The sequence below is a fragment of the Eleutherodactylus coqui genome, chromosome 9 (assembly GCF_035609145.1).
Source record: "Eleutherodactylus coqui strain aEleCoq1 chromosome 9, aEleCoq1.hap1, whole genome shotgun sequence".
Lineage (NCBI taxonomy): Eukaryota > Metazoa > Chordata > Amphibia > Anura > Eleutherodactylidae > Eleutherodactylus > Eleutherodactylus coqui.
The window spans coordinates 17,712,494-17,740,244 of NC_089845.1; the positions used below are offsets into that span (position 1 = coordinate 17,712,494).

The 27,751-nt window shown below is 45.4% G+C and overlaps 1 protein-coding gene across 1 annotated transcript; it reads left to right on the plus strand.

The window, feature by feature from the left end:
• Positions 1-2,746: 2,746 nt before the first annotated feature.
• On the plus strand, positions 2,747-7,892 carry LOC136578956 (uncharacterized). Its single transcript, XM_066579181.1, has 2 exons — positions 2,747-4,772; positions 6,110-7,892. The coding sequence occupies exons 1-2, from the start codon at positions 3,716-3,718 to the stop codon at positions 7,696-7,698; spliced, it is 2,646 nt and encodes an 881-aa protein (XP_066435278.1). The 5' UTR covers positions 2,747-3,715; the 3' UTR covers positions 7,699-7,892.
• The last annotated feature ends 19,859 nt before the right edge of the window (positions 7,893-27,751 follow it).

Below are 27,751 nucleotides of genomic sequence, written 5' to 3' on the forward strand. Positions count from 1 at the left end.
AAGTGGGTCTATACACTTCTGTATGGCCATAATAATGCACTTTGTAATGTACATTGTGCATTAATTATGAGCCATACAGAAGTTATAAAATTGGATGCCCATCTTTAGTGACGGTGTGGTTGGATGGTATTTACCACGCCCCTTACTTACTTTTTTTGTTTTTGTTGTTTTATGTGTTGTGCCCCTATATGTGCATTTTTAAAAAGTTCAAAATAAAAATTATATTTTTTAATTCAAGTCACCACTGTGAAAGTTTTACAGTATAGTTTTATGAACCCACAACTGGCACCTACAAAAACTACAGTTCGCCACGAAAAAAACAAGCCCTCAGACAGCAAAGTTGACAGAAAAATGAAGTTATGGCTTTTGAGATGTGGAGATGAAAATCCCCCAAATATCTTTGCGTCCTCAACACCAAAATAGTCCCTGTCCTTAAAGGGGTTAATAGATTCATCAACCTATTTTTCTCGTTTCCCCCACATCAGTGTGTACCAGACTATCGCCCCTTCCCATTTATTCTTTCCCCTATTAAGATCCTTTCGATTTCCATTCCCCCTGATATATTTACATACATGACAGAAGCTGCAGAGACTGTTACCCCAAACTTGGTTTTCCTCACACTAATAGCCTGACCGTTTCCTCCCCCCCACACCCTTACTTCCCTTCTGTTCCATCATTGGAGGGAAATGCTGTCACTCAGATGCCCCACCCCTCCACTCCCCCTAATCTGATATTTAAGGACTCGAAGAGCAGGTACCTCTCATACCTGCACCTCAGACACCAGGATCCTCACCTGCAGCCTGGTCCTCTCCCTATAGCTTCCCTACTGGTGAGTGCCTCTCTTTTCACTAACGGTCTTTGTAGAGACCCATACCTATGTCTATTACTACTTTTGCGTTACTCTATTTTCACCCTCCAATCCTATTTCTACTTTCTCTAGGCCGTGCTGACATGGCAACCTAAATACTCATGGCCCCCCTATACCCCCATTATAAATACTTTCCAGTACTTATTTATGGTATTCATTAGGAGTTTTGACATAGTCAAAAGATTCAGAAATATTTTATATCCCAGGGTTATGACTTGCATGCTACATCACCATTATTAACCCCTTAGTGACCACACAATTTTTTTGCTTTTTTTCCATTTTCGTCCCCCCCCCCCCCCTTTAAAAAAAAAAATCATAACTCCTTTATTTATCCATCGACGTCGCTGTCTGAGGGCTTTTTTTGCAGGACGAGTTGTATTTTTCAATGGTGCTATTTAATGTACCATATAATGTACTAAAAAACGTCTAAGTGGAGAGAAGTCAGTACGATTGCTATGATACTAAACTTGTACAGTTTTTTTTTTTCCTGCAGGATGTAAAGACTATTACGCAGTCACTAAGGGGTTAAACCAGATCATCACATTTTATGACAGCGATTCTATTGATTGCTTTTTGAATTGTTCTGTTAGGCCTTTTCACTTATTGACCCCATGAGATATTGACGTCGAAGTGACTGACATCCTTTTTACTTCTACACGGAGACATTGTTTGTTCCATCAGATGAGTAACCATGTACTTTAATGACTATTGTTAACATTACTACTATTGCTGATCTGATTTTTATTTGTGATTGTATGATTAGTTTTGCTATTATGACTCTTGATTAGATTGTTTTTTCCTACTTTTCTTCGGCTCCCACTTTCTGCTTCTATTTCATTTTATCAATACTTTTAAACTTAAACGTTTCTGTGCGCTGTAGCATGTCTTGCCCCAGCAATTACTTGTTTTGAGGAAAAACCTCTTCAGTATTATTCTGCTGGTTTTACTCCTTATATAATATCATTATATCTTACTATCACCATTTTTTGGAGTCGTTGCGCCTTGAGTCACTCCCAAGCTCTGATATGTCCTTTGTGAGTACCAGTGCACAAAACTGTGCACAATATTCCATGCGTGGTCTGACCACTGACATTTAACCCCTTCAGTGGCACGCCCGGAAATTTTCTGTAACTTGCTCCGCTGCCCATAGTGATATAGCTCAGAAGATTTCTGGGCTATTTTTCACTATGGGACCTGCAGAGGACAATGCCATAAGCTGTGGCAGTGTGCTCTGCCTGCACAGACCCACACAGAATAGTGCAGGACTTTAAAAAAAGAAGCAGGAAGATAGAACTGATCTGCCAGCAACTTCTGCACTGCTTTGTTTACAGGTTACCAAGGAGACCATCGGCTTGTCAGAAGCCAGCCGATGGTCTCCGTGGCAGGGGGAGCTGGTGTTTGGCTGTCAGGGGATAGCCAGGCACCAGCTCTTACAAGAGAGAACAGAGAAAACCTCCGATCTCTGCTGCTTAACACTTTACATGCAGCGGTCTATGCAACTGCAGTATGTAAGGGGCTGTCACCATCGGACCCCCCACAATGTGATCAAGGGGCCCTGATGGGTCTTTGTGCCACCCGGAGGCTTGAATATAGCCTCCGGGTCTTCCAGCTAGCTATGATGCTCAGACTCTGTTGGAGTGTCATAGCCTGTCTAATACCCTGCCATGTCGTTTGCATGAGGGCTTGTTTTTTGCGGGACGAGTTGTATTTTTCAATGGTGCTATTTAAAGTACCATATAATGGACTAAAAAAAAACGTTAAAAAAATTCTTAGTGGAGAAAAATAAAAAAACGACATTCCGCCATCTTTCAGTGCGTCTTGTTTCTACGGCGCACAAACTGCAACAACAATGACATGATAACTTTATTTCCAGAGCGTCATCCCGACGGCCCCATTACATATGGAGGTTGCCCTCTGACCCAGGTAGGGACAGGAAGAGTTTAAAAGCACCTCCCTTTCCACCCATGCTTCAGTGTCTTCCTGTCCCTACGGTGGGACAGAGGAGCAGCTCCAGAGCTGCAGGAGATAGGAAGCTGCGGAGGCAAGAAGACTTACCGCAAAGAAATACTTACCGCACGCTGTGCGGCCCCCCTGGAGGGGTAGAGGTCGGGGCCGCACACTCAAGAGTCCCTGCATCCCCGACCTGCGCTGCCGACGGAGCCGTCAGTCGCCCAGTAGCGCTGGTCTCCCTCGCGCGGATCGCATGTTCGGGCCGCCGCTGCTGTGATGGGATAGTTCCTCCTGGCAGGGGAACGGCAGCGGCGGCCTCCCTGGACCTCGGGCGCATAGCGGTGACGTCATCCGGCGTGGTGACGTCACGCGCACAACGTAGGGGGCGTGGCTACCGGCAAAAACCCGGAAATGGCGCCAAATTTGAAAATCCTCCCCATAAAAGCAGGCTAAACTCCATGGAGGTTCCTGCTGACTGCCAGACAAGTGTATGTGAGTATGTCTACCCGCGACAGCTCAGCACGTGAGGGAGAGATTGACACCCTACCAACTGTAAGTAGGCTATACGCCAAAACATGCGCAAGTGGTCACTTGTACAGCGGATGCATATATGTTCCCTTTCTTGTCTCCCCTCTCCCCCACTTTCATGGGTAGATGGATAAGGAGGGTCCAAAGAAAATGGACCCGAGGAAAAAATCGAAAAAATGCGTCCTCTGCAACAAAAGGCTCGAGGAGAGCTATAAAAAACCCCTATGCGAGGAGTGAGTGTATTACCGCAAGTAATGCTCCTGAATCCAACGCTTGCACTGCTATAACAGTGAATTGCTCTGCCTTCACAGATGCACGGGGAAAATTCTCGCAGAGGAGAAAGCAGCATTCAAATCCGATATCCGCTGCATGATAAGGGAAGAGCTGCAGGCTTCCATGGCGTCCCTTCCCCAGGCCCAGCCAGGTCCGTCACGGGTCCCTAAAAGACCTAGACAGACCGAGTCGGCGAGTTCGATCTCCGGTGAATCGCTGGAGCTCCTATCCGAAGGGGAATTAGAGGACCCACCGGTTCCCATAGAAGACGAGAAGAAATATTACTTCTCATCAAACGACATTGCGCACCTCATCAAGGCGGTGAGGGAAACAATGCAAATTGAGGAAGATAACCCGCCGAGAACAATCCAGGATGAGATGTTTGGCGGCCTCCGATCTAGAAGAAAGATCATGTTCCCAGTCAACCAGACGCTGCAGCAAGTGATCATAGATGAATGGCAGGAACCGGAAAAAAGGATCACTGTTCCAAAAGAGATCCGAAACCGGCTCGCATTCGCTACCGAGGACGTCCGCCTGTACAGGGAAACCCCCAAGGTGGACATCCAGATCGCAAAAGTGGCCAAGAAGACCCTCTTGCCCTTCGAGGACACCTCCCAGCTATCCGATCCGATGGATAAAAAAATCGACGGATTAATGAAGAAAGCCTGGGAGGCAACATCCCTCACCATCGAGGCTAACATAGCCTCAACCTCAGTGGCTAGATCCATGGCGCTCTGGCTAAACAGGCTAGAAGCCTCCATAAAGGATCGGGCCCCCAGAGAGGAGTTGGCCAGCTGTCTCCCCCTCTTAAAAATGGCTACCGCCTTCCTGGCTGACGCATCAGCGGAGACGGTAAGATACGGGGCAAAAACCGGAGTCCTCAGCAACTCAGCGAGAAGGGCACTATGGCTGAAGACTTGGGCCGCAGACATTACATCCAAAAATAAGCTCTGCGCCATCCCCTTCCAAGGGGAATATATGTTTGGGCCCGTCCTGGACAAAATCCTGGAAAAAGTCGGCGACAAGAGTAAAACCCTGCCTGACAGACAACCTTTCAGGAAACCATCCTTCCCGAAGAGGATGCGCCAGCCTCCTCCCGAAGTTAAAGGGAAAGGGAAGACTGGAAGATGGTCGTACCCCAAGGGAGGTCGGGGTAAGGAAGTCCAACCCTCCCCTGAACAAACAGGGGGTAGATTAGCGGGCTATCTAAGCCAGTGGCAAGGGGTAACGTCTAACCCCTGGGTACTCCGAATAATCGAAGCAGGGTACCAAATTGAATTCCACTCGCTACCCCCTAGGAGATTCCTTATAACCTCCCCGGGGTCCCTACAGGAACAAGGGAACCTCATAAAAGGCGTTCAGGAACTTAAGGACCTAGGGGTCATTACACAAGTCCCCGATTATGAAAGGGGTGAGGGATTCTATTCCCCCCTATTTCTAATAAAAAAACCGAATGGTTCCATTAGGACTATATTTAATCTTAAAGCCCTAAATCAATTTATCTCGTACAAAAAATTCAAGATGGAAACAGTAAGATCCATCGTCCCACTAATAGATCGAGATAGTGTAATGTGCACCATAGATCTTAAAGATGCATATTACCATGTCCCAATAACGGCAGCCCATCACAAGTACCTGAGGTTTGCTCTGCGGGAGGGAGACAAGATCCAACATTACCAATTCACGGCCCTTCCATTCGGAATCTCCACCGCCCCTCGGGTATTCACGAAAATCGTTATAGAGATGGTAGCCTACTTCAGGCGGAATCAGATCCGCATATTTCCGTATCTGGATGACTTTTTGTTGGTGTCAAGGACGGAGAAGACCATGCGTATAGACCTATCCATGGTCTTATCCACCCTAAACAGTTTAGGGTGGATAGTTAACAAGCAGAAGTCCGACTTGAACCCTGGTACACAAAAGGTGTACCTGGGAGTATTACTAGACTCCCACATCCAGGAATCCCGGCTTCCATCATCTAGGAAGGAAGACCTCACCCAAAGAGTAAAATCCTTCTGTCAGGCTACGGCGGTTTCCATTAGAGAAACAATGAAGGTGCTGGGCATCCTGACGGCTTGCATTCAGATAGTCCCATGGGCACAGGCCCATACCCGGCAATTACAAGGATTTATCCTTGCCAACTGGGACAAACGGCAGACATCCCTGGATAAGAAGGTGAGCCTGTCCGTCCGAGTCAAAGAGTCCCTACGCTGGTGGACCTCACAGAGGAACCTAAGCAAAGGTACCTCTTGGTCACAAGAATCTACCGTACCCATCACAACAGATGCCAGCAAAACGGGATGGGGAGCCCAAGTAGCCGACCAAAATCTACAGGGGATTTGGGACCCCCAAGTAGCTAAACGCTCATCCAATTTCAGAGAACTAAGGGCAATCTGGGAAGCCCTTCAGGCGGCAGAACCCCTTATAAAAGGAAGGCATGTCAAAATCCTAACCGATAATATGACAGCTCTGTCATTTGTTCGTCACCAGGGGGGAACGCGACACCCGCACCTGCAACGACTGGCAACAGAGATACTCCGCTGGGCGGAATCCAACGTGCTGTCCCTCTCAGCGATCCACTTAAAAGGGTCCACAAACGTCGCTGCCGACTTCCTGAGCAGACAGAGCATCCATCCAGGAGAATGGGGACTGAATCAGCGAGTCTTCGACCAACTAATCTGCCAGTGGGGAGAACCGCAGATAGACCTGTTCGCCACGAAGAGAAATTCAAAGTGCCAGGACTTTTACTCGCTGAACCCCAGAGACAATCCACGCGGGGTAGACGCCCTGTCCCAAAGCTGGGACATGGACCTAGCCTACGCCTTTCCTCCCTTCCCACTGATCCCCCGCACCCTCAGGAAAATCCAAACCAGCCGGGCGTCAGTCATACTAGTTGCCCCTATGTGGGACAAAAGGCCCTGGTATCCCCTGCTAAAAGCCTTGGCGATCCAGGGTCCATTCCTACTACCAGCCGTAGAAGATCTTCTCCTCCAGGGCCCACTAACATACCCAGGGGTCGAGAAATTGAAGCTAGCAGCATGGATGCTGAAAGCATGATACTGCGTGGGAAGGGACTCTCCCATAATGTAATTACTACCCTAACAAAAAGCCGTAAACCTATCACGATAGCCATCTACGATAGGATATGGAAAAAATTCACAGAGTTCTGTAAAATAGAGCCAGGGAAAATCCCAGGAATTGACATTCCCGTAATCCTGGAATTTTTGCAGGCAGGCCTAGAAAAAGGCCTTAGTCCTAGAACCCTTAAAGTCCATACAGCAGCACTAGGGTCCTATCTAGATTTTCCCTTGGCAGAACACCGCTGGGTGCGTAGGTTTCTCAAAGGGGCAGAACGGCTTCGACCCTTTGTTAGAGAAACCTTTCCTACCTGGGACCTAAATATAGTCTTAACTAGCTTTTGCCAATCCCCCTTCGAACCCCTCTCACAACTCTCCTTGAGGCTGCTCACACTAAAAGTTACCCTTTTAGTTGCCATAACATCGGCTCGGAGAATAGGGGAATTGCAAGCATTACAATGTATTGAACCATACATGGTAATACAAGACGACAGGATTACCTTCAAACTAGACCCAGCCTTCCTTCCGAAGGTAGTGTCAAAATTTCATAGGGAGCAGACGATCACTCTGCCCTCCTTCTGTCAAAATCCCCGTAACGAGAAAGAGAGAGAATTTCATAACCTAGACGTTAGGAGAGCTGTTCTAGCGTACCTAGAGGCCACCCGCTCTTTCCGTAAAAATAATAACCTCTTCATTCAATTTCAGGGGCCGGCAAAAGGAAAGACGGCAACTAAGAGCACCATCGCGAGGTGGATCAAGACCGCCATCCAAGAGGCATATAAAGCCAGGGGTCTCGACCCTCCGGGAAAAATTAGAGCTCACTCCACTCGCTCTCTTTCCTCCTCTTGGGCAGAAAAAGGCCAGGCGTCTGCCGAGCAGATCTGCAAGGCGGCGACCTGGTCGAGTATACATACATTTACCCGACATTACAGGGTTAACGTCCAGTCGGACAAAGACCTGAGTTACGGACGTAAAGTCCTTCAGGCAGTAGTCCCACCCTAGGGCCACGTATAATTTGGTATACTCCATATGTAATGGGGCCGTCGGGATGACGCTCTGGAAGGACACGGATTACTTACCGGTAGTCCCTTTTCCAGGAGTCATCACGACGGCCCATAGTTCCCTCCCCTTTAAGAATAATTTATGTTCTTCAAATGTAAATATGACCGAATAAAGGTAAAATTTGGTTTAGTAAACATTGTCCACCGTAATGATTTATAAGTCACTGAAGCATGGGTGGAAAGGGAGGTGCTTTTAAACTCTTCCTGTCCCTACCTGGGTCAGAGGGCAACCTCCATATGTAATGGGGCCGTCGTGATGACTCCTGGAAAAGGGACTACCGGTAAGTAATCCGTGTCCTTTATGAAACCAAACTTGTATAGATTGTCTTGATTTTTTTGCTGTAGTACTTGTATTTTTAACTTTTTTCTAACCCCTTCATGAAGGAACCCCTTTTTTTTTTCCATTTTCGTCCCCCCCCCTTAAAAAAATCATAATTCCTTTATTTATCAATCGACGTCGCTGTATGAGGGCTTGTTTGCGGGATGAGTTTTTTTTCAATGGTGCTATTTAATGTACCATATAATGTACTGAAAAACTTTTACAAAATCCTAAGTGGAGTAAAATGAAAAAAAACCGACATTTCGCCATCTTTCAGTGCATCTTGTTTCTACGGTGCACAAACTGCAACAAAAACGACATGATGACTTTATTCTATGGGTCAGTAACATAGTAACATAGTATGTAGGGCTGAATGAAGACAATTGTCCATCTAGTCCAGCCTGTATATCCTCCTGTGTTGATCCAGAGGAAGGCAAAAAACCCCAAGGGCAGAAGCCAAATAGCCCTTTTGGGGAAAAAATTCCTTCCCGACTCCCTAATGGCAATCAGACTTGTTCCCTGGATCAACCCCTAATAGTTCCTACCTGCCTGTATACCCTGATTAACAATTAACCTAAGATTTATAGCCTATAATATCCTTCCTCTCCAGAAAGACATCAAGTCCCCTTTTAAACTCCTCTAAGGATTTTGCCATCACCACATCCTCCGGCAGAGAGTTCCACAGTCTAACTGCACTTACAGTAAAGAATCCCCTTCTATGTTGGTGATGAAACCTACTTTCCTCTAATCGTAGCGGATGTCCTCTTGTTACCATCGCAGTCCTGGGTGTAAACAGATCTTGGGAAAGATCCTTGTATTGTCCCCTCATGTATTTATACATAGTTATTTGATCACCCCTTAGCCGTCTTTTTTTCTAGAGTAAATAGTCCCAATTTGGATAGCCTCTTTGGGTATTCCAGTCCCGTCATTCCATGTATTAGTTTAGTCGCTCTTCTTTGAACCCCTTCAAGCACTGTAACATCTTTCCTGAGCACCGCTGACCAGAGCTGTACACAGTATTCCATGTGAGGCCTGACTAGTGCCTTATATAATGGAAGGATAATGTTCTCATCCTTCGCCCCTATACTTCTTTTAATGCACCCCAAGACTTTATTTGCCTTTGCAGCAGCTGACTGGCATTGGTTACTCCAGTTTAGTCTACTATCCACTAATACCCCCAGATCCTTTTCCATATCACTTTTCCCTAGTGGTACCCCATTAATTGAATATTGGTGAGATCCGTTTCTCTTGCCTATGTGCATAGTCTTACATTTTTCAACATTGAACTTCATTTGCCATTTTTCTGCCCAAGCCCCCAGCTTATCTAGGTCCGTTTGTAGCCGTACATTGTCCTCCATTGCATTAATTATATTGTATAATTTTGTGTCATCTGCAAATATTGATATTTTGCTGTGCAGCCCCTCTATCAGGTCATTGATAAATATGTTGAACAGAGTGGGGCCTAATACTGAACCCTGTGGCACCCCACTAGCGACTGTGGTCCAATCAGAGTTCGAACCATTTATTACCACCCTCTGCTTTCTGTCATTGAGCCAATTTTTTACCCACTTACACACGTTTTCGCCCATTCCGAGCTGCCTCATTTTGTATATTAGCCTATTATGTGGCACGGTGTCAAAGGCTTTAGAGAAGTCCAGATATACGAGATCAATAGATTCTCCCTGGTCCAGCTTAGAGCTTACTTCATCGTAGAAACTGATCAGATTTGTCTGACATGAGCGACCCTTCATGAATCCATGCTGGTGAGGAGTTATTCTCTTAATCTCCTTGAGGTACTCATCGATGGCGTCTCTCAGAATCCCCTCGAAAATTTTTCCCGTTACTGAAGTGAGACTTTCTGGCCTGTAGTTACCAGGCTCACTTTTGCTTCCTTTTTTGTAAATTGGAACCACGTTGGCAATGCGCCAATCCAATGGTACTACACCGGTCTTGATAGTGTCTAGAAATATTAGATATAGCGGCCTAGCTATCTCATCACTTAGTTCCCTTAGTATCCTTGGGTGTAATCCATCTGGGCCTGGCGATTTATCAATTTTAGTCTTCTTTAGTCACTTCCGCACCTCCTCCTGCGTTGGGTATGAGATATTTTGTGATGGGTTCATTTTATTCCTCTGCATCTCGTGTGGCATTTCCTTTTCGTTTGTGAATACACTTGAGAAGAAACTGTTTAGTAGATTTGCTTTTCCTCCGTCATCATCAATGATCTCTCCTGCATAATTTTTTAAAGGGCCAGTGCTCTTCCTGCAAATCCTTTTGCTGTTAATATAGTTGAAAAATCGCTTCGGGTTGTTTTTGCTCTCTTTGGCGATCAGTCTTTCTGCTTCCTCCTTGGCAGTTTTGATCTTATCTTTGCATATTTTGTTTTTTTCCCTGTATGATTTTAGCGCTTCTTCGCTGCCTTGTTGCTTTAGTAGTTTGAACGCTTTCTTTTTTTCATTTATTGCCCCTCTTACCGTCTTGTCGAGCTACATTGGTTTCCTTTTAGTTGAGTTTCTTTTATTCTTAAAGGAAATGAACTGCTCACATGAGGTGATCAGGATCCTTTTAAACTTTTCCCATTTGTCCTCTGTACCGTTATTTTTGAGGATGTTGTCCCAATTAATGTTACCGATAGTAGTTCTAAGCTCATCAAATTTTTCTTTACTAAAGTTTAGTTTCTTTGTCGCTCCCTGATAAGGCTTCTTATTGAATGACAGCTGGAAGTTGATTATATTGTGGTCGCTGTTCCCCAAGTGCCCCTCAACCTGCCCTTATACGTTCCGGTTTGTTAGTTAGTACTAGGTCCAGAATGGCTCTCCCTCTTGTTGGTTCCTGCACAAGTTGGTTCAGGTAATTATCTTTAATTACTCTCAAGAACTTATCACCCCTGTGAGATTTGCAGGTTTCGTTCTCCCATGTTATATCTGGATAATTAAAGTCCCCCATGATAATTACTTTGTTGCGCTTTGACCTCTTCTATCTGCCTTAATAGTAAGTTATCAGTTTCTTCTGTTGCTTTTGGTGGTCTATAGAAGACCCCTATCAGGATTTTGTTATTTTTTCCTCCCTGTATTTCTACCAACAGAGATTCCACCTGTTCGTCTCCTACCCCTATATCCTCCTGTAGCCTCGGCTTCAAGTTCGATTTGACGTACAGACATACCCCTTCCCCTTTCTGGTTCCTTCGGTCTCTTCTGAAGAGATTGTACCCCTGCAAATTCACTACCCAATCGCACTTATCATCCAGCCATGTTTCCGTAATTCCGACTATATCATAATTTTCATCAGTCATTCTTGCTTTAAGCTCACCCACTTTACCAATCAGACTTCTTGCGTTCGTGGTCATACAATTTATATCTTTTTTGTTTTTTAAATTTGTTTTGTTGCTATTCGTACTTATGGCTGATATATCAGTTCTAACTGTGCTAACCCCACCCCCTGCTCGACCCCCATTCCCTTTGCTTGGACCCGGGTCGCTAGTTATACTGGCTACCCCACTATTTCTCATTTTACCCTCCTCCCCAGTCCCTAGTTTAAACACTCCTCCAGCCTTTTAGCCATCTTATCTCCCAGCACAGCTGCACCCTCCGCATTAAGATGCAGCCCATCCCTACGGTAGAGCCTGTAGCTGACAGCAAAGTCAGCCCAGTTCTCCAGGAACCCAAATCCCTCCTTCTTACACCAACTCCGGAGCCACTTGTTTACCTCCCTAAGATCCTGCTGCCTTTCTAGTGTGGCTTTAGGTACAGGTAGTATTTCTGAGAAAACTACCCTGGAGGTCCTCGCCCTGAGCTTGGACCCTAGGTCCCTGAAATCATTTTTGAGGGTCCTCCATTGACCTCTAACTTGTTCATTGGTGCCAACGTGCACCATGACCGCTGGATCCTCACCAGCCCCTCCCAGTAATCTGTCAATCCGATCCACGATGTGTCAAACTCAAGCGCCAGGAAGACAACACACCGTTCGACAATCCCGGTCTTTATGGCAGATTGCCCTGTCTATACCCCTTATAATTGAGTCCCCCACCACTAGAACCTATCTAGCCTGCCCTGCACTCCCCGTCCCCGTCTCACCGGAGCAGTCATTCCCCTGGCGTTCAGAGGGCCTGTCGTGCTGCAGCGGTGCTGGCTCTGTAATGGCATCGCCCTCATCTGCCAACGTTGCAGACATGTTGGGTTGTGCCAGTTCAGGACCAGCCTCCCTGGATCTATTCCCTCTACGCCTCCTTCTATCTGTCACCCAGCTTCTTGCCTGCTCCCCCTGCTCTTCCGTAGCACCATCCGCCCCCGCCTCTACCCCAGCGAGTGCCTGCTCAGTGAGCAGCAAACTCCATTCCATGTTGTCAATGGCTCTCAGTGTTGCCAGTTGCTCATTTAGATCCAGAATTTGGGCTTCTAAATGTGCGACGTGCACGCATCTTGCGCAACAGTATGCACCCTCGATCGGCTGATCAAGGACTGCATACATTGCACAAGTAGCACACTGGATGGCATTTCCAGGCATGAAGCTTATCCTAATGGGGATCTAGAATTTACTTGTGGAAGTAGTGAAGATAGACTTGTTCACACTCTGCTTACACGCTGCCGCCTCCGCTCAACCGCTCACACGCTGCCGCCTCCGCTCACACGCTGACACTTACGTGCAACCGTTCACACACAAAGTTTTTTATTTTTTTTTCCCCTCACAAACACTTAGACCCACACACACACACACACACACACACACAGAAGACTCAACTAGGGCACACCAGATACACAGAAGACACACACTTAGCTCACAAACACACACAGAAGATACTTATCGGCTCCTGCGGCTCCTCCACTCCTCCTGGTGACGTCACCCGCTCTCCCGGTGGCCGCTCACTCTGCCCTCCTGTCTGAGCTGCTCTGCTGCTCCCTTCTGGTCCCTTCCGCTGCTGCTGGCGCTGGACTCCTGGTGGCCTCTTGGCGACGGCTACTTCTCTGCTCCGCTCCGGTCTCAGCTTACTGCCCCCGCACCTGCTTCGGCGCCGGTATCGGCTCCTGCGCTGCTCCGATGTCCCCTTCAGCCCCCCGCTCGTGCCTCTGTCTTGGCGCGCTGCTACGATACCAAACTTGTATATTATTATTTTTTTTTTTTTACTATACTGCTCTATTTTTTTTTTTTTTCAATAGTTTTCTGCCGCCATCTTCTGCACGCAACTTTTTAAAATTTTTTGTCAATGTTGAGCGATGGCTCATTTTTTGGGGGATGTCCTGTAGTTTCCTTTAGTACTAATTCGGAATACATACAACCTTTTTTATCGCTTTTTATTGCGTTTTTTCTGGGAGACAGGGCGACTGAAAGTGCCTTTCTGGCATGCTTTTATTAAAAAATTTTTTTTTCGAACGATGTCCGCCGTGCGGGGTAAATGGGCTACTTTGATCGGACTTTTACAGACGCGGCGATACCAAATATGTACTTTTATTTTATTATTTAGACTTTTTAATTATAGATATGACAAAAGGGGGGTGATTTAAACTTATTACTTATTTTTTTTTAAATTAAAAAAACTTAATTGCTCTTTTTTACTTTACTTTTAATCTCCCCTGGGAGACTACAACATGCAATGCTTTGATCGCCCCTGCAGTATGACATAATGCTATAGCATTACGTGCTACTGCATTCTGACAGGCAGCCTATCAAGCCACCCCACGGGGATGGCTTGATAGGCTGTCTCTCAAGGCAGCCCTGAGGCCTTTCAGAAGGCCCCTGGCAGCCATGACACCTGCACGGCTCCCCCGATCTCACCGCGGGGGTGTATGACGCGGCCTCTTTTTTTCTTTTTCCATTTTCGTTTTTTTTCTCTTCCCCCCCCCCCACCTTCAAAAAAATCGTAACTCCTTTATTTATCCATCGACGTCACTGTATGAAGGCTTGTTTTTTGCGGGATGAGTTGTATTTTTCAATGAGGCTATTTAAAGTACCATATAATGTACTGAAGAAATGTTTAAAAAAGTGGAGTAAAATGAAAAAAAACCAAAAATGACACTTCGCCGTCTTTTAGTGTGTCTTGTTTCTACGGCCGCACAAACGGCAACAAAAGTGACATAACTTTATTCTATGGGTCGGTACGATAACTATGATACCAAACTTGTATAGGTTTTTTTCTTACTATACTACTTTTTTTTTTCCAAAGACACTTAATTTTTTTCAATTATTTTCTGCCGTCATTTTGTGCGCGCAATAACTTTTTTATTTTTCCATCGACGTAGTTGAGCAAGGTCTCATTTTTTGCGGGATGTCCTGTAGCTTCCGATAGTATGAATTTGGAGTACATACGACTTTTTGATCGCTTTTTATTGTTTTTTTTTCCTGGGAGACAGGGTAACTAAAAAAGTGCATTTCTGGCGTTCTTTATTTATTTATTTTTTTCTTTGGACGATGTTCACCGTGCGGGAAAAATAATGTGCTACTTTGATAGATCGGACTTTTGGGACACGGCGATACCAAATACATATTTTTATTTAATAATTTAGATTTTTTAATAATAGATATGGCAAAAGGGGGGTGATTGAAACTTTTTTTTTATAATTAAAAAAAACTTTATTAAACTTTTTTTTTTTTTTTAAACTTTACTTTGAAGTCCCCCTGGGGGACTTTAACATGCAATGCTTTGATCGCTCCTGCAGTATGACATATAGCATTACGTCATACTGTAATTTACCAGGCAGTCTATCAAGCCACCCCACGGGGATGGCTTGATGGGCAGTCTGGTAAGGCAGCCCTTGGGCCTTTCATTAGGCCCCCGGCTGCCATGACACCTGCACAGCTCCCCCGATCTCGCCGCGTGGGGGCCGTGCGGGACCTTCGAACATCATTCGGTGGATTTAAATGCCGCTGTCAGAATTGACAGCGGCATTTAAATGGTTAATAGCTGCGATCGGCCGATAGCGGCTATTGCCCGCTGGTGTCAGCTGTTATAAACAGCTGACGCCCGCACTGTATGAAGAGAGGTTGCCACGCAACCTCTCTTCATACATACCCCGCCGCTCCATGACGTATCGGAACGTCATTTAGTGGGAAGGGGTTAAATACCGCTGTACTTGTGGGTACGACTGGGTGGTAGGAAACCTGCCACTCAAGGGGTTGAAGAGGAAGAACAATCTTCTCCTAATGTGCCCCTGAACCTTTTCTGATGCACCCCGTCGTCCTATTTGCTTTGGCAGCAGCTGCCTGACACTGGTTGCTCCAGTTAAGCTTGGTCAACTAAAATCCCTAAGCCCTTTTCCATGTCAGTGTTTGTCCTCTGTTGTATTGTCTTGGCCCTCTGTGCCACTACAATGTGCGGCTACAAAAGGACCTAGATAAACTGGGGGCTTGGGTAGAAAAATGGCAAATGAAGTTCAATGTTGATAAATATAAGGTTATGCACAATAGCAGGAGAAACGGATGTCACCAATATACACTAAATGGGGTACTGCTAGGGAAAAGTGATATGGAATAAGACCTGGGGGTACTAGTGGATTGTAGATTAAACTGGGTAACCAATGCCAGTCAGCTGCTGCAAATAAAGTCTTGGGGTGCATTAAGAGAGGCATACCGGTGAGGGACGAGAACATTATTCTTCACTTGTCAGGCCTCATATGGAATTGGGTGTACAGTTATGGACACCGGTGCTCAGGAAAGATGTTACAGTGCTGGAGGGGGTTCAAAGAAGGGTGACTAAATTAATAAATGGAATGGGAGGACTGGAATACCCAGAGAAGCATCAAAACTGGGATTATTCACCCTGAAAAAAAGACTAAGAGGCGATCAAATAGCTATGTATAAATACATTAAGGGACAATACAAGGATCTCTCCCAGGATCTGTTTATACCCAGGACTGCGTCAGTAGCAAGAGGGCATCCGCTACATCTAGAGGAAAGAAGGTTCCATCACCAACATAGAGGGGGGTTCATTACTGTAAGAGCAGTGAAACTGTGGAACTCTCTGCCTGAGGATGTGGTGATGGCAGAATCGATAGAGGAGTAGAGGGAACTAGATGCCTTTCTAGAGCGCTATGATATTACAGGATATAGACATTAGGTGGCCAGCGGGGTTGTTGATCTCAAATGTTGATCTTTTCTGTGTAACCTTAAAATAGAGAGGGCGTTGAAAAAAACGGTTTGTGGTATCCTTGTGTCTGAAGCAACGTTAATCTGTAATGCGAACAAGTTTGCAACACTGTGAATTTTTCTAAGTGTGTTAACCCGTTTAGGACCAACCACAGTAAATTTACGGCGCCTGGTCCTGGGCTTAGAGCACTGCCGATAGTAAAATTACGGCGGTGCTTTAAGTCTCCTGGCTCTGCGATCAATCAGAGGCAGGAACGGGTAATTAGCTGCTAGTTTACAGCTGATAACCCGGAGCAGAAGGCAGGAGGGGTTTTTAACCCATCTTGCCTTCTGCTTCCCCGATATACAGTGCTCCATGAGCACTGTGTGAGGAAAGTTAAAGTAACATGCACTTTGACTACGGGAGCCCGGGGGGGGGGGGGGGGGGTCATGTGACCTCCCGGGATTCCCTGCTACCGCAGAGCTGGAGGGTCAAACTAGACCCTGGCAGCTCTGCAAGTGACTAATGTCACTATAGGGGTTGCTTTCCCCTGTAACTGGGGCTCCTATGGACGCCCCAGCTAAAGTGGAAAAAGTGTCAAATAAAAAAAAAAGTGAATGTCCCCAAGAAGTGTTACATGATGTCATGGGGGACACAGATAGTAAAAAAAACACATTTACATACATAAGTAAAGTAAAATTACATAATAAAACAACAATACATACATAAGAAAGAGAATAACACAAAGCAGACGCCAACAAAAACCGTCGCCGTATGCGCCCTGTAAACCAAAAACATACATACTATATGTCAAAACGTCTGAAACAAATAGAAGAACCCCTTCCCATACTTTATTTTAGTGTAAATATAAAAAATAATTAAAAAAAAAACTATAAATGTTAACTTTTTTTTTTTTACCTTTTTACCCCCAATAAAACTAAACGGGAAAAGTCAGGGGAAAAGATATAAAATAAATAGTCCTATATGTCACGGGGAAAAAAAAGCAGCAAAAATAATTTTGGTAGCTAAAAAAAAAAATAGAGTAGGAAAACCGCCACATGGGTAAAATCCCTAAAAAACAGCCTGGTCCTTAAGGGGTTAAGAAGTGCTTAGTAAACTGTAACTTCGGTTTACAACAAAGCAACGTGGACTTGTCTGTTTTGTTATCAACAACCTAAGTTCACCCCACAAAGGTACTGGCGTCACGTGACAAAATTAGTAAAGATAGTTACTATCATCATTGTGCCTGTTCCTTTTAAGCCATTGTCGGGAGAGCTCGCAGAGCCACCCGTGACCTCTTGTTTACCCGTGCTCTCCCTCTGCAACGGGTCGCCTCCGCTCGGGCGATGCATGTTTTCCATTTAGTGTGAGATGGGGACATGTATTTCCTCTGACCATGTGCAGAAGCTTAGTTATCAGTGTTACACCTCATTTGCCACTTTTCTGTCCCCAACTTTTCCAGATAGTCTTGCAACTGCCTTGTGTCCTCGCTTGTGTTTATTTCTTTACATAGTTTTGTGTTATCTGCAAATATTGATATTTTACTGTGCAATCCTTCTACCAAGTCATTAGTTTAAAAAAAAATAATAATTCTAAGAATGTGGCTCAGTGTTGGGGTTCAAGGTTCAAACCCCATCAAAGATAATATTCGCATGAACATTAAACTCCATCCAGATGTTGCCCTTGGTCAGACTTAAACCTACAACCAGCACTGCAAAGCAGCAGTGCTAACTGAACTACCGCACTTGTCTGTACTACTCTGGAGAAGGGGAAGAACAACAAGAATAAATACAAAAAGAATGTAAAAAAAACATACAGATGTGGCTCTTGGTCAGTTGTACCTACAACTCCAGCATTGCAAAGTAGCAGTGCTATCAATTGAAGCGCCAAACATGTTCTTTCTGGTAAAGAGGAGAATAGCAGGACGAATAAACGCAAAGAATATAACATCCAGATGTTGCTCTTTGGCTTATTTGAACCCAGAACTCCAGCACCGCAAGGTAGCAATGCTAACAACTGAGCCGCCATACCTTTCCTTTCTGGATATTGCTTTTACGTTCTTTGTATTTATTATTCCTATTCTCCTCCTCCTAGTGCAGAAAGTCCATGCAGATGTTCTCCTCGATGGAATTTGAACCCCAGCACCAAATGGCCACAATGCTAGCAACTGAGCCACATTGTTAGAGGGGAGGGGGGGGGGGAACACACTTTTTTCCCCCCCAATTGATTTCAATGGGAGTCAAAATCATCTGTTCCTATTCACGATTTTTTTATTTAATGTTTTTTTTAATTTATTTATATTACTTTTTTTTATCACTAATCACTCAACACTAATAGTAATAAGCATAGCTGGTGTGAGTATTGATCAATTTCTGTTGGCTGTGCTGCATTAACCATTATCAATTGAGCAGAGAATAACATAAACACAGGAGCTAGAATCCATGGACAAGTGAGCATAAAAGTGAAGAGACTCCTAACCTCCTGACTCTTGACCAAGAAGACCAACAATGTCTCCTGCTAGAATGAAAGATCTATTTTGACTAAATAGTATAAGGACCCAGAGTCGGCCTTTGGTGGATGAGAATCCTGTTTGATTAGCGTGCCGTAATTGAAAACAGTAAGCTCATTTGCAGCAGAGGACTAGAGTTTACGTTATCCATGCCCCTTATATGGGTTCACAAACGCTGCTTTTAAAAGTACTGTCTGATGAAGATAACCAGTGCCAGACTGGCTCACCAGGATTTACACTGCTAATTGTCATTGGCTTTAGATCCTGCTGGCTCTTCAATCACCATGCTGCATTCAGCTCATTTCAAGAACAAGTCTTGATTCTTCTAGAAGTTAGCCAGTCATCTAGACTCTCTAGAAATCGCACAGACCAATGGTGGATGTCTAAGCAATCTGGTTCAATTTCACCTTGGCTTTGTATAGCATCAGCAACCACGCTGCTCAGACTAATTCTGCGAGTAATTGCTTGGAGACTCTGCAGAGAATATCCTACCGAAAAGTTTTTGGTCAGGGGGGAAAACTGGGGTTCCACAAGTGCAGCCTCCAACTGGTTGGTCTCTGCAGTACCCAGATTGCTGCTGCTGGATCATTGTTGTAAATTCCCTGTGTAGTGACCCAGTAAGTCCTCCTGGGCCCCTGCATAAATGTCATACATGTATGTCTTATGTTGATGCACTGTGCAAAGCTGTCTTGTCATTTCCAGTATGTGTGTTGCACAGCTGCAGCGCTTGAGAGGTTAAAGTCTGCAAAAAATCCGAAGCCTGCATGTAAATGTATCAAGTTATGACGTGGTATGAGAGAAGGTATAAATGAGTGATTGTGAGCGGGAAGAGGAGTCCATGTCTTCAGGAGTGTTGCTGTTCAGGAGTTCCAGGTACATGGGGGCACCTTTAGCCCTCATGTGCTGAAGCATGGAGGAAGAGAAGAGATTTCCCATACCAAATGTGATTGGATGTTGATAGAGTGAGCCCCAAGAGTGAGAGAGCATATGTGAGTAACAACTTTCTTTCCAGGCCAGTGCAGAGATACTATCTAATCTTCTGAAGTCTGGATCACCGCGTAGAGGTACACCCTTCATTTGTCACACCCACGCGTCTCCAAGGCTGGATCGAGGTACTACAAGATGATTCTCTGTTCACACGTGTGTTTTTGAGCCTGTAAGAGCAGTGTTGAGGTACTAAGTTCTGAAGTCTATTCATTCGCCTGCACTGTGAATTCTACAATTGAACTGCCTTGTATTATCTGTTTCAAATTTCAAGTAAAGTTTATGCCAAGCTCTAACCCTTCCCAGAGACCCATAGTACTTAAGACCTGTCTGTGACTTTATTTCCTATCCACCGAGGGTCATACCGGGGGGGGGGGTGGAGTGTGTGCACACGGTGGCGTCACGTGTGACAATTAACCCCCTGTTATCCTGTTTAGTGGGTATTCCCTATTCTAGGGGTGTTTTAGGTGGACTGCAGTGATACTCTGACCTTGGCTGCGTGTGTCCCTCCGGGAAGGAGCATGGTATGTGCTGCCATGACAAGCCAGCACTCTACCCTCCCAGCTCCCCACTTATGTCAGATATCTCCCTATGGGACGCTGCACCTGAAAGCCTCAAATTAAGATTCCTACCTTTTCTCCCAACTGCTTTCCTCACCGCTACAAAGTGCATGAAGGCATTATTCCTCACTGACAGGAGTAACACAGAACCCCACATCCTCCTCCCTCTTGTGCCTGCTGCTTGCTGCTGTTACATAATACAGGCTGCTCAGAGTCTGCAGTCAGACAAAAGAGGGAGAAGTCTGCAATCAGACAGAAGAGAACAGGACAAGAGAATTCAGAAGGCTTAGTCCTGTCCTCCCCTTCAGGTGTATATATGATTTTCATTGTAGCGGTTATCAATGAGAGGATTTATATAATGATGTGAAGCCGTGCGGACGGCATGACAGTCCTTTTGATTTTAAACTTGAGCTGAATAGCTATCTGGTAAGTGAATTGAAGTACAAGACTATAATGGAACGCAATATGCATTCCACCCATTGAGATTCCTAGTCACATGACTGGGCTTTTGATTGAATACTCCTCCAAAGGGAAGGATACACATAGCGGTGGGCGGATGGCGACCTCAGTGAGCACACATGTTTAAGTTCACCTTATAATGTTTTATGTGTATATAAAAGACGTTTTGTAACATGTGTATGTATATCTTCTTGCTTGAAAAAGGCGTGATTTTTTACGCTGAAAAGCGTAGCACTAATAAATATCGACCTATATAAACCTATTATCCTTGGGTTTATAATAAATCCTTTAACACTTTGGCTGAGAAGGTAGCAATTACACCCCTGAAGGGGGAAAAAGAAAAGTTCTTCCCGGCGCTCAAAGTGGCTGCTATGGGGCCTGAATTAACATGGGCCTTAAGATGCTTGGCCCACAATGTGCTGATTTTGTGTTTGCCTGAAAGGCTCTCACTAGAGCAGTATTGGCAACACTGGCTGTCAGAACCCAGCCCAAATCAAAAAAGTAGTCTTCCAGCTCCACAGCCTACCGCATGGTACCGACTGGCATGCATCGGCCCGCTCCTTTTACTATTTTCCTCCTCTACATGGATATAACCTATAGGAAAGATACAAGACAAGGTGGCAGAATAGGAACTTTTAAGCCTGCCGTTCTTCATATGAATGGGTCAGAAGGCTGCAGGAGCTCAGGAGGAACCGCAGTTGTGACACAAGTGATCATGGATAATCAATGGTAAACTGGGAGGGAGGAATATCAAAGAAGCCCTGAAGCTGCTGTCTGCCTCTTTGTTCTGTACAGGCAGCAGCTTCAGTGCAAATAAAGTAAAGCAAACCTCCAATCGCCCACGTTTAGGGTACCTGCTTCTTTTTTTTTTCCTGCCATCTCTTCCCCTTTCTGCCCTCTTTATTAATGCCCCTGTCGCTTTCTGCATCTCACCTGTCATCCCACAGATCCTCTGCCCTGCCAAGGTGAGTGTCCCATTAATCATGCATCTACCCAGGGGCTGCAACTGTCAACAGAGTGGATTGAAGTCCACATGGCTTATACTGTAAATGCTGTTGATCCGGAATATGGAAAATCTGCAGAATGTGTGCCCCATGTGAATATACCCTTGTAGTTCTCCAATAAACCGGGCTGGGCTCTCTTCACCTCTGAGACACCTTGGAGAGTGCAGAAGGTAACAAGGGGATTGCGCCATGCATGAGTAGTCCACTTGGACAACACAACTACAGTTTTTTTGTGCTAGGATAGCGGGGTAATGGCTTTTCCTGTTTGCAGAAGGAAGCATTAAAAACCAAAGTGATAAGAAGCAGATTAAAAGATGCGCCCTATGTTCAAAAAGGCTAGACGACAGCGTCAAAAGGCCGATTTGTCCAGAGTGCACTGCAAAAATCGTTAAGGACGAACAGCAGAATTTATTGCAGGGAATTCATGCTATGGTCCGTGAGGAGGTACAGGTATTGCGGGCAGAACAGTTTTACATCCACATAGCTATTTTGCTTAAAGACTTGTTTATATATATATATTTTTTCATTTGTACTTTGTTGTACCATGTGTACTTAAACTTTAAAAAATGTAACTGTGGTGTAATGGGGGAAAAATGCAATTCTGGCGTTGCTTTTTGGATTTTGTTTTCAGGCATTATGGGAGCCGGAAAACGGAAACCACTGACCAAATACATCCATCTTACGAACTCCATTGACCATGATGGAGTCTGTGCGGTTTCCTCCAGCATGGTAGACTAGTTTGTCTAAGATTTTCATGAAAACCAGTGCTGGAGGCTCAGAATGGAACCTCCGATGTGAATGGAGACATAGCATTAGGTTTGAAGATTGCTGGCTTTGCTGGAACGTTGCTCAGCTTCCTATCGACCCCACTCAGCGGCTTCCACAGCTCAGGAGGAACACTGGAGCCATTCTGTCATCACTGAAGGCGGTCATACTTACCAATGCACAGATACAAGAGGCAGGTATGTACATCACATCCCTTAGCGTGCAGGCAGGTACTGCGGGGAACGGCCGTTCCCCGCAGTATAAAGCTGATCCCAGACAACTGGATAGGAATTGTGGATTTCACGATTGATTAGTACACAAATCAAGAAAATGCATTGGATTACACAACTCTGCTTACATTAGCGTGTTGGAATTGCGTAACCTGCTTGTGGAAAATAGAACTGAACATATTCTAGTTTACTGCGGAATCTGCTATCATAGAGCCCATTATTCTCTATGGTCGTGGATATGCCTGCAGCCCATAGGCAATTACATTGTGGAAGGGCTGCGGATAACGGTCACCGCTAAGCGGCGGCGCAGGGACTATAAACCAAAATTAAAAGGTATACTGTGTATGACCGCCTGCGTGAGTACAGGGTTATACGCTGTGCATTATGCCGCCGTACGCAGGGTCAGGGCCGGGCTCACAGCTGGAATCCGCTGCAGGCCTCCACAAGTAAACTCTGCATATGGCCGTGTGAGCCCGGTCTTAAAATTGCGCGCTTAAAAAAAAAAAAAAACACCCGGCTATAAGAACCAATGGTTTCCTATGGAAATATTCAGATGAAGGAATCTGAATGTTCCTATAGAAAACAGTTGGTTCTCATAGCCGCATGTTTTTTGCGTGCATAGCTCCTGTGTGAAAGAGGCCTTAAGTGGTTCATCGGTATTTTGCAGCTATGTAATGCTCCTACATTTAACAGTTTGGCTGTCTGCATGTGGAGGGATGTGGCGTATTTGCCTGCCCTCTTGTATCAGTCCATTGGTACGTATATGGCTGCTTTCTCTGAAAATATATACAGTTTTTTTCCCCTGTATGTCCACATTTTTCATGATTCCTGTTAAGCATCTTCTGTGCACCAATGCTCCCCATAGAAGTCCTATGGGAGGTGTACAAATGGGCCTGCAATATCAACACAAATGCACAATTTTGTGAAAAAAACACACCTGGACCTCATTAGGCTAAATAGCCATTTAAATCGGAGCGGGGGTGCATTGCACGTGCGTGCGAACATGTTTGTGTGCGCAAAAGAGTACTGTACAATCTGCTGAAACATGAGCAAATCAACCTTGTTCATAGTTCAAATTCATTGCGCTGAAGCTTGGACATTTGTGCATACGCTCTCCTGAAGGAGTGCTTGGGGTCTGACCACAGGGAAGGGTGGAAGCACATGCATGATCATTCTCTATTAGAATGCTTTCATCTGCGGCAGAAAATCCTATCACAGGCAACTCTGCACCAAAATCTGTGTCTTAAGCCCCATTTACATGCAAGGATCGCTCAAAATGTGTTCAAACAATGGCTTTTGAGCGATAATCATTGCATGTAACCGCTTCCATCTTTCACTCTTCGGCTGAACGATGATTTTTAGGTGAGCATAAAATCCATCATTCAGCTGGAGAGTAGATAACACAGACCGCATGCTGTGTTCTCCATGGGTGCAGCTGATTACATTGTATTCAGCTGATGGCCCATGTGAAGACAATGCAGCTGAGTGCAAATCCCAGCAGTGGTCTGAACTTTGCAAACAGCTCCTTGAGGCTCATTTGCATGCAACTGAAGCTGATCAAGTGCTAATGGACATTAGTGCCCATTAGTACTTTATGGAAAATGATCGCTAGAACTGTCAATCTTTCAATCGTTTAAAAGATTCTGTGTGTAAATAAGCCTTTACATGCAGCTGCTGCCAGAAATCACTGCAAGTTTCCTAAGGATGAAATGCGCAACAATTGCATCTGCATCAAAGTCACCAGTGTATTATGTATGGACAGCGTATCATGCACTGCCGATACAAATGTATAGGGGATCATGCTGTGTCGTACGCAGAGAAATGCAGCGTGCTGCGATCTATTTCTCATGCATATTAACAGTATCTACATGCACATGTGCATAGATCAATGAAAGTTCAATGACTCTCTTCACCGCGTATGATGCAGCCATGCAATGAATGTGTAATTTTTTCATAGGCCCCCCCGTTCAGCGCAGGACAAACCCAAGGGATGTGTTGAAATAAAAAAATTTTTTTTACTTACCCGAATCCCCTCTCTGCAACTTCTTCCTTCTTTTCCTCCAAGATGGCCACCGGGATCTTCACCCACGATGCACCGCGGGTCTTCTCCCATGGTGCACCGTGGGCTCTGTGCGGTCCATTGCCGATTCCAGCCTCCTGATTGGCTGGAATCGGCACACGTGACGGGGCGGAGCCAGAACGCCGCTCGTGCCCGGACCGACCAGAAGGGAGAAGACCCTTCTGCGCAAGCGCGTCTAATCGGGCGATTAGACGCTGAAATTAGACGGCACCATGGAGACGGGGACGCCAGCGCAGGGAAGGTGAGTATATAACTTCTGTATGCACGATCTATATTACAAAGTGTATGTATATGGCCATACAGAAGTGTTTAACTTAACTTGTCATCGCGGGACAACCCCTTTAATGACACAGGATGTACAGCTGACACCCACCAGCAACAGCCAGGATCAGCATGACTGACTGTGGCTGTTAACCCTATAAATGCTGTGGTCAGTTCTGACAATGGCATTTAAATTCCCTGATGAGATCGTGAGGTGCAGTTCTGTTGCCATGGCAATCTGGAACCTTCTGAGGGCCCCCAGCACCGCCATAGCTAATTGCTTATCAAAGTGTGCCTGCAGCGTGGCTTGATTGTCAGATTGCGGTATAATATAATACTGTGGTATTACATCATACTGCAGGAGTGACCAAACCATTAAGGTTCTGTCGTGTCTGTCACATGTCAGCATCTTATGTGTAGTATGCATTAGATTTTTCTATTGCGCTTCTGCAGTACTAAATGGGTTAAGTCTGGAAAATGTATTGTTTTGTGAGTTCCGTAATGCTAGTGTGTTTGCAAGAATGCAATGCAAGGTAGTAGGAGTCTGACAGATGGAGGGAGAGGAGAGGTGGAGTGAGCATCAGAGACTACAGAGATCGGTCTGTGTGTGGAGCATGGAGGAGGCCGAGCGATGGTCTGTTGCTCAGCCTGGGCCATCTTACCCAGGAAGCCTCGGTACAGCTGTTGAGTACTCAGAGTGAGACAAGCCACTTCAAAGCAAGGAGGGCACAACTAACGTGAGTGTGGACCAGTAGAGAGTCGCCGGGAGCGGGATCACACAGTTAACTTGACTGTGGATCATCCGAGATCCCCCGAGAATCCTCTGTTACAGCATTCTAGTTTGTTGTATCTGTGCCAGGACTGCTGATGTGGTTTGGACTTTGTGAAGTTACAGTAAACGGACATTACCGACCGTTCCCAGTTTTGTTCAGAAAGTTTCACTCTGCGGTGAGACTTGATGATGAAATAAAGTAGTCTGCACAGAGGACGGAACGGTGGCGTCACGTGTGACAAATGGACTCAAGATAACTCCTTGTTACGTCACCTATGATCTCCTCCCAACAGTAACAAGGTCGGGTCCTGAGCTACCCCAAGGGGAGGAGATGGTAGAGCTCCGTGACAAGATCTTTCTCTACCCTGCTGTCTCCTCTGCTGTGCGCTCATTCCTCAAACACTGCGCAGGTGCTGTCCTGGTCCCTCTGCAGATTTCTGGCAGCTTGCTTGCAGCCAACAGAACATTGCTTCCTGGTAACAGAGTTCGTAAACCCCACCTTCAGGAAGTGATGGCTCTGATTGGTTCTCGACCGCCGCAGCTGAGTCACATCAGAGCCATCGCTTCCTGGAGGTGGGATTTACGAACCCCGTCACCAGAAAACTATCTTCTGTCGGTGACTGCCAACAAGGTGCTGGAACTCCGCAGACCAGCAGTAGGGACCTGGACCGTGATAGGTAAGTAGCGCACAGATTTTTTTTTTAACGCCGCAGTAATCGTGGTAGCCTTGGGAGCCTTGCAGACTTGCGCTCAAACACGATTTTTGAGCTCTGTCTGTTTTATTTTATTGTGTTAGTGCACCTCCTTAATGAGGGTGTGTGCTAAAGCCGCTGTCAGAGGCAGGAACATTGCCCCCGAAAACTAAAGTAAAATGGTTATAAGACATCCCTTGAAAATCAGACCCTGCGTCTGTTTTGGGGCAAGAATTAATGACAGGGTCTTATTTTGGGGGAAACGCTGTATGTACACTATCTGCAATACAGTTTAGAAGTATTGTGTAAATCCACTGACATAATTGCCCATAATCGTGGTAAGGGTAACAAGAGTTGTCCTTTAAAATGTTATCTGGCATATAACTCTAAAAATGTTTAGTCGCCTCTTGTGTTTATATCCTGGTGATGAATTACAGAAGTACGTGCCCACCGCAATCTGAACTTGCAGAACTAGACCTGCAATAGTAAGGAACAATCATCTGCTTACCAGAATGTCTTCTGAGTGTTACTACTAAAGTAAATGAGAACTTCCTCTTGTCATCTCTTCATTACCCCCTTAAAAAGGTTGTCCCGTTGCGAAATGGAAAATTTTTTTTTTACTTACCCCCGCATTCTGCCCTGTTAAAAAGAAAGCATAGGTTAGTTTTTAAAAATAGCATTGCGCTTACCTGCATCAGCGTCTGCAGCTTCTTCTTTTCTTCTTTTAAAGATGGCGCCACTGGTCTTCTCCCATGGTGCACCGCGGGTCTTCTCCCATGGTGCACCATGGATTTTCTTCTGCTTCCTTCCGTGCCTCCTGATTGGCTGGAATCGGCACACGTGACGGGGCGGAGCTACGTTGACGACGCGGTGACCAGCTCTCCGACACGAGCGGCCCCATTCACCAGGCAGAAGCACGGACTGCGCAAGCGCGTCTAAAAACGCCAGAAGACATCGGAATTAGATGGCTCCATGGAGACAGGGACGCCAGCAACGGACAGGTAAGTGAATAACTTCTGTATGGCTCATAATTAATGCACGATGTATATTACAAAGTGCATTAATATGGCCATACAGAAGTGTATAACCCCACTTGCTGCCGCGAGACAACCCCTTTAAGGACTGCACCCCTTTTTATTTGTGGTCTTTTCCCCTCCCCACTTATAAAATCATAACTCTTATTTCTCCACGGACGTCGCTGTCTGAGGACTTGCATTTTGTGAGATGAGTTGTATTTTATAATGGTACGATGTAATGTTCTGAAAAACTTTTACAAAATTCTAAGTGGAGTGAGATGTGGGGG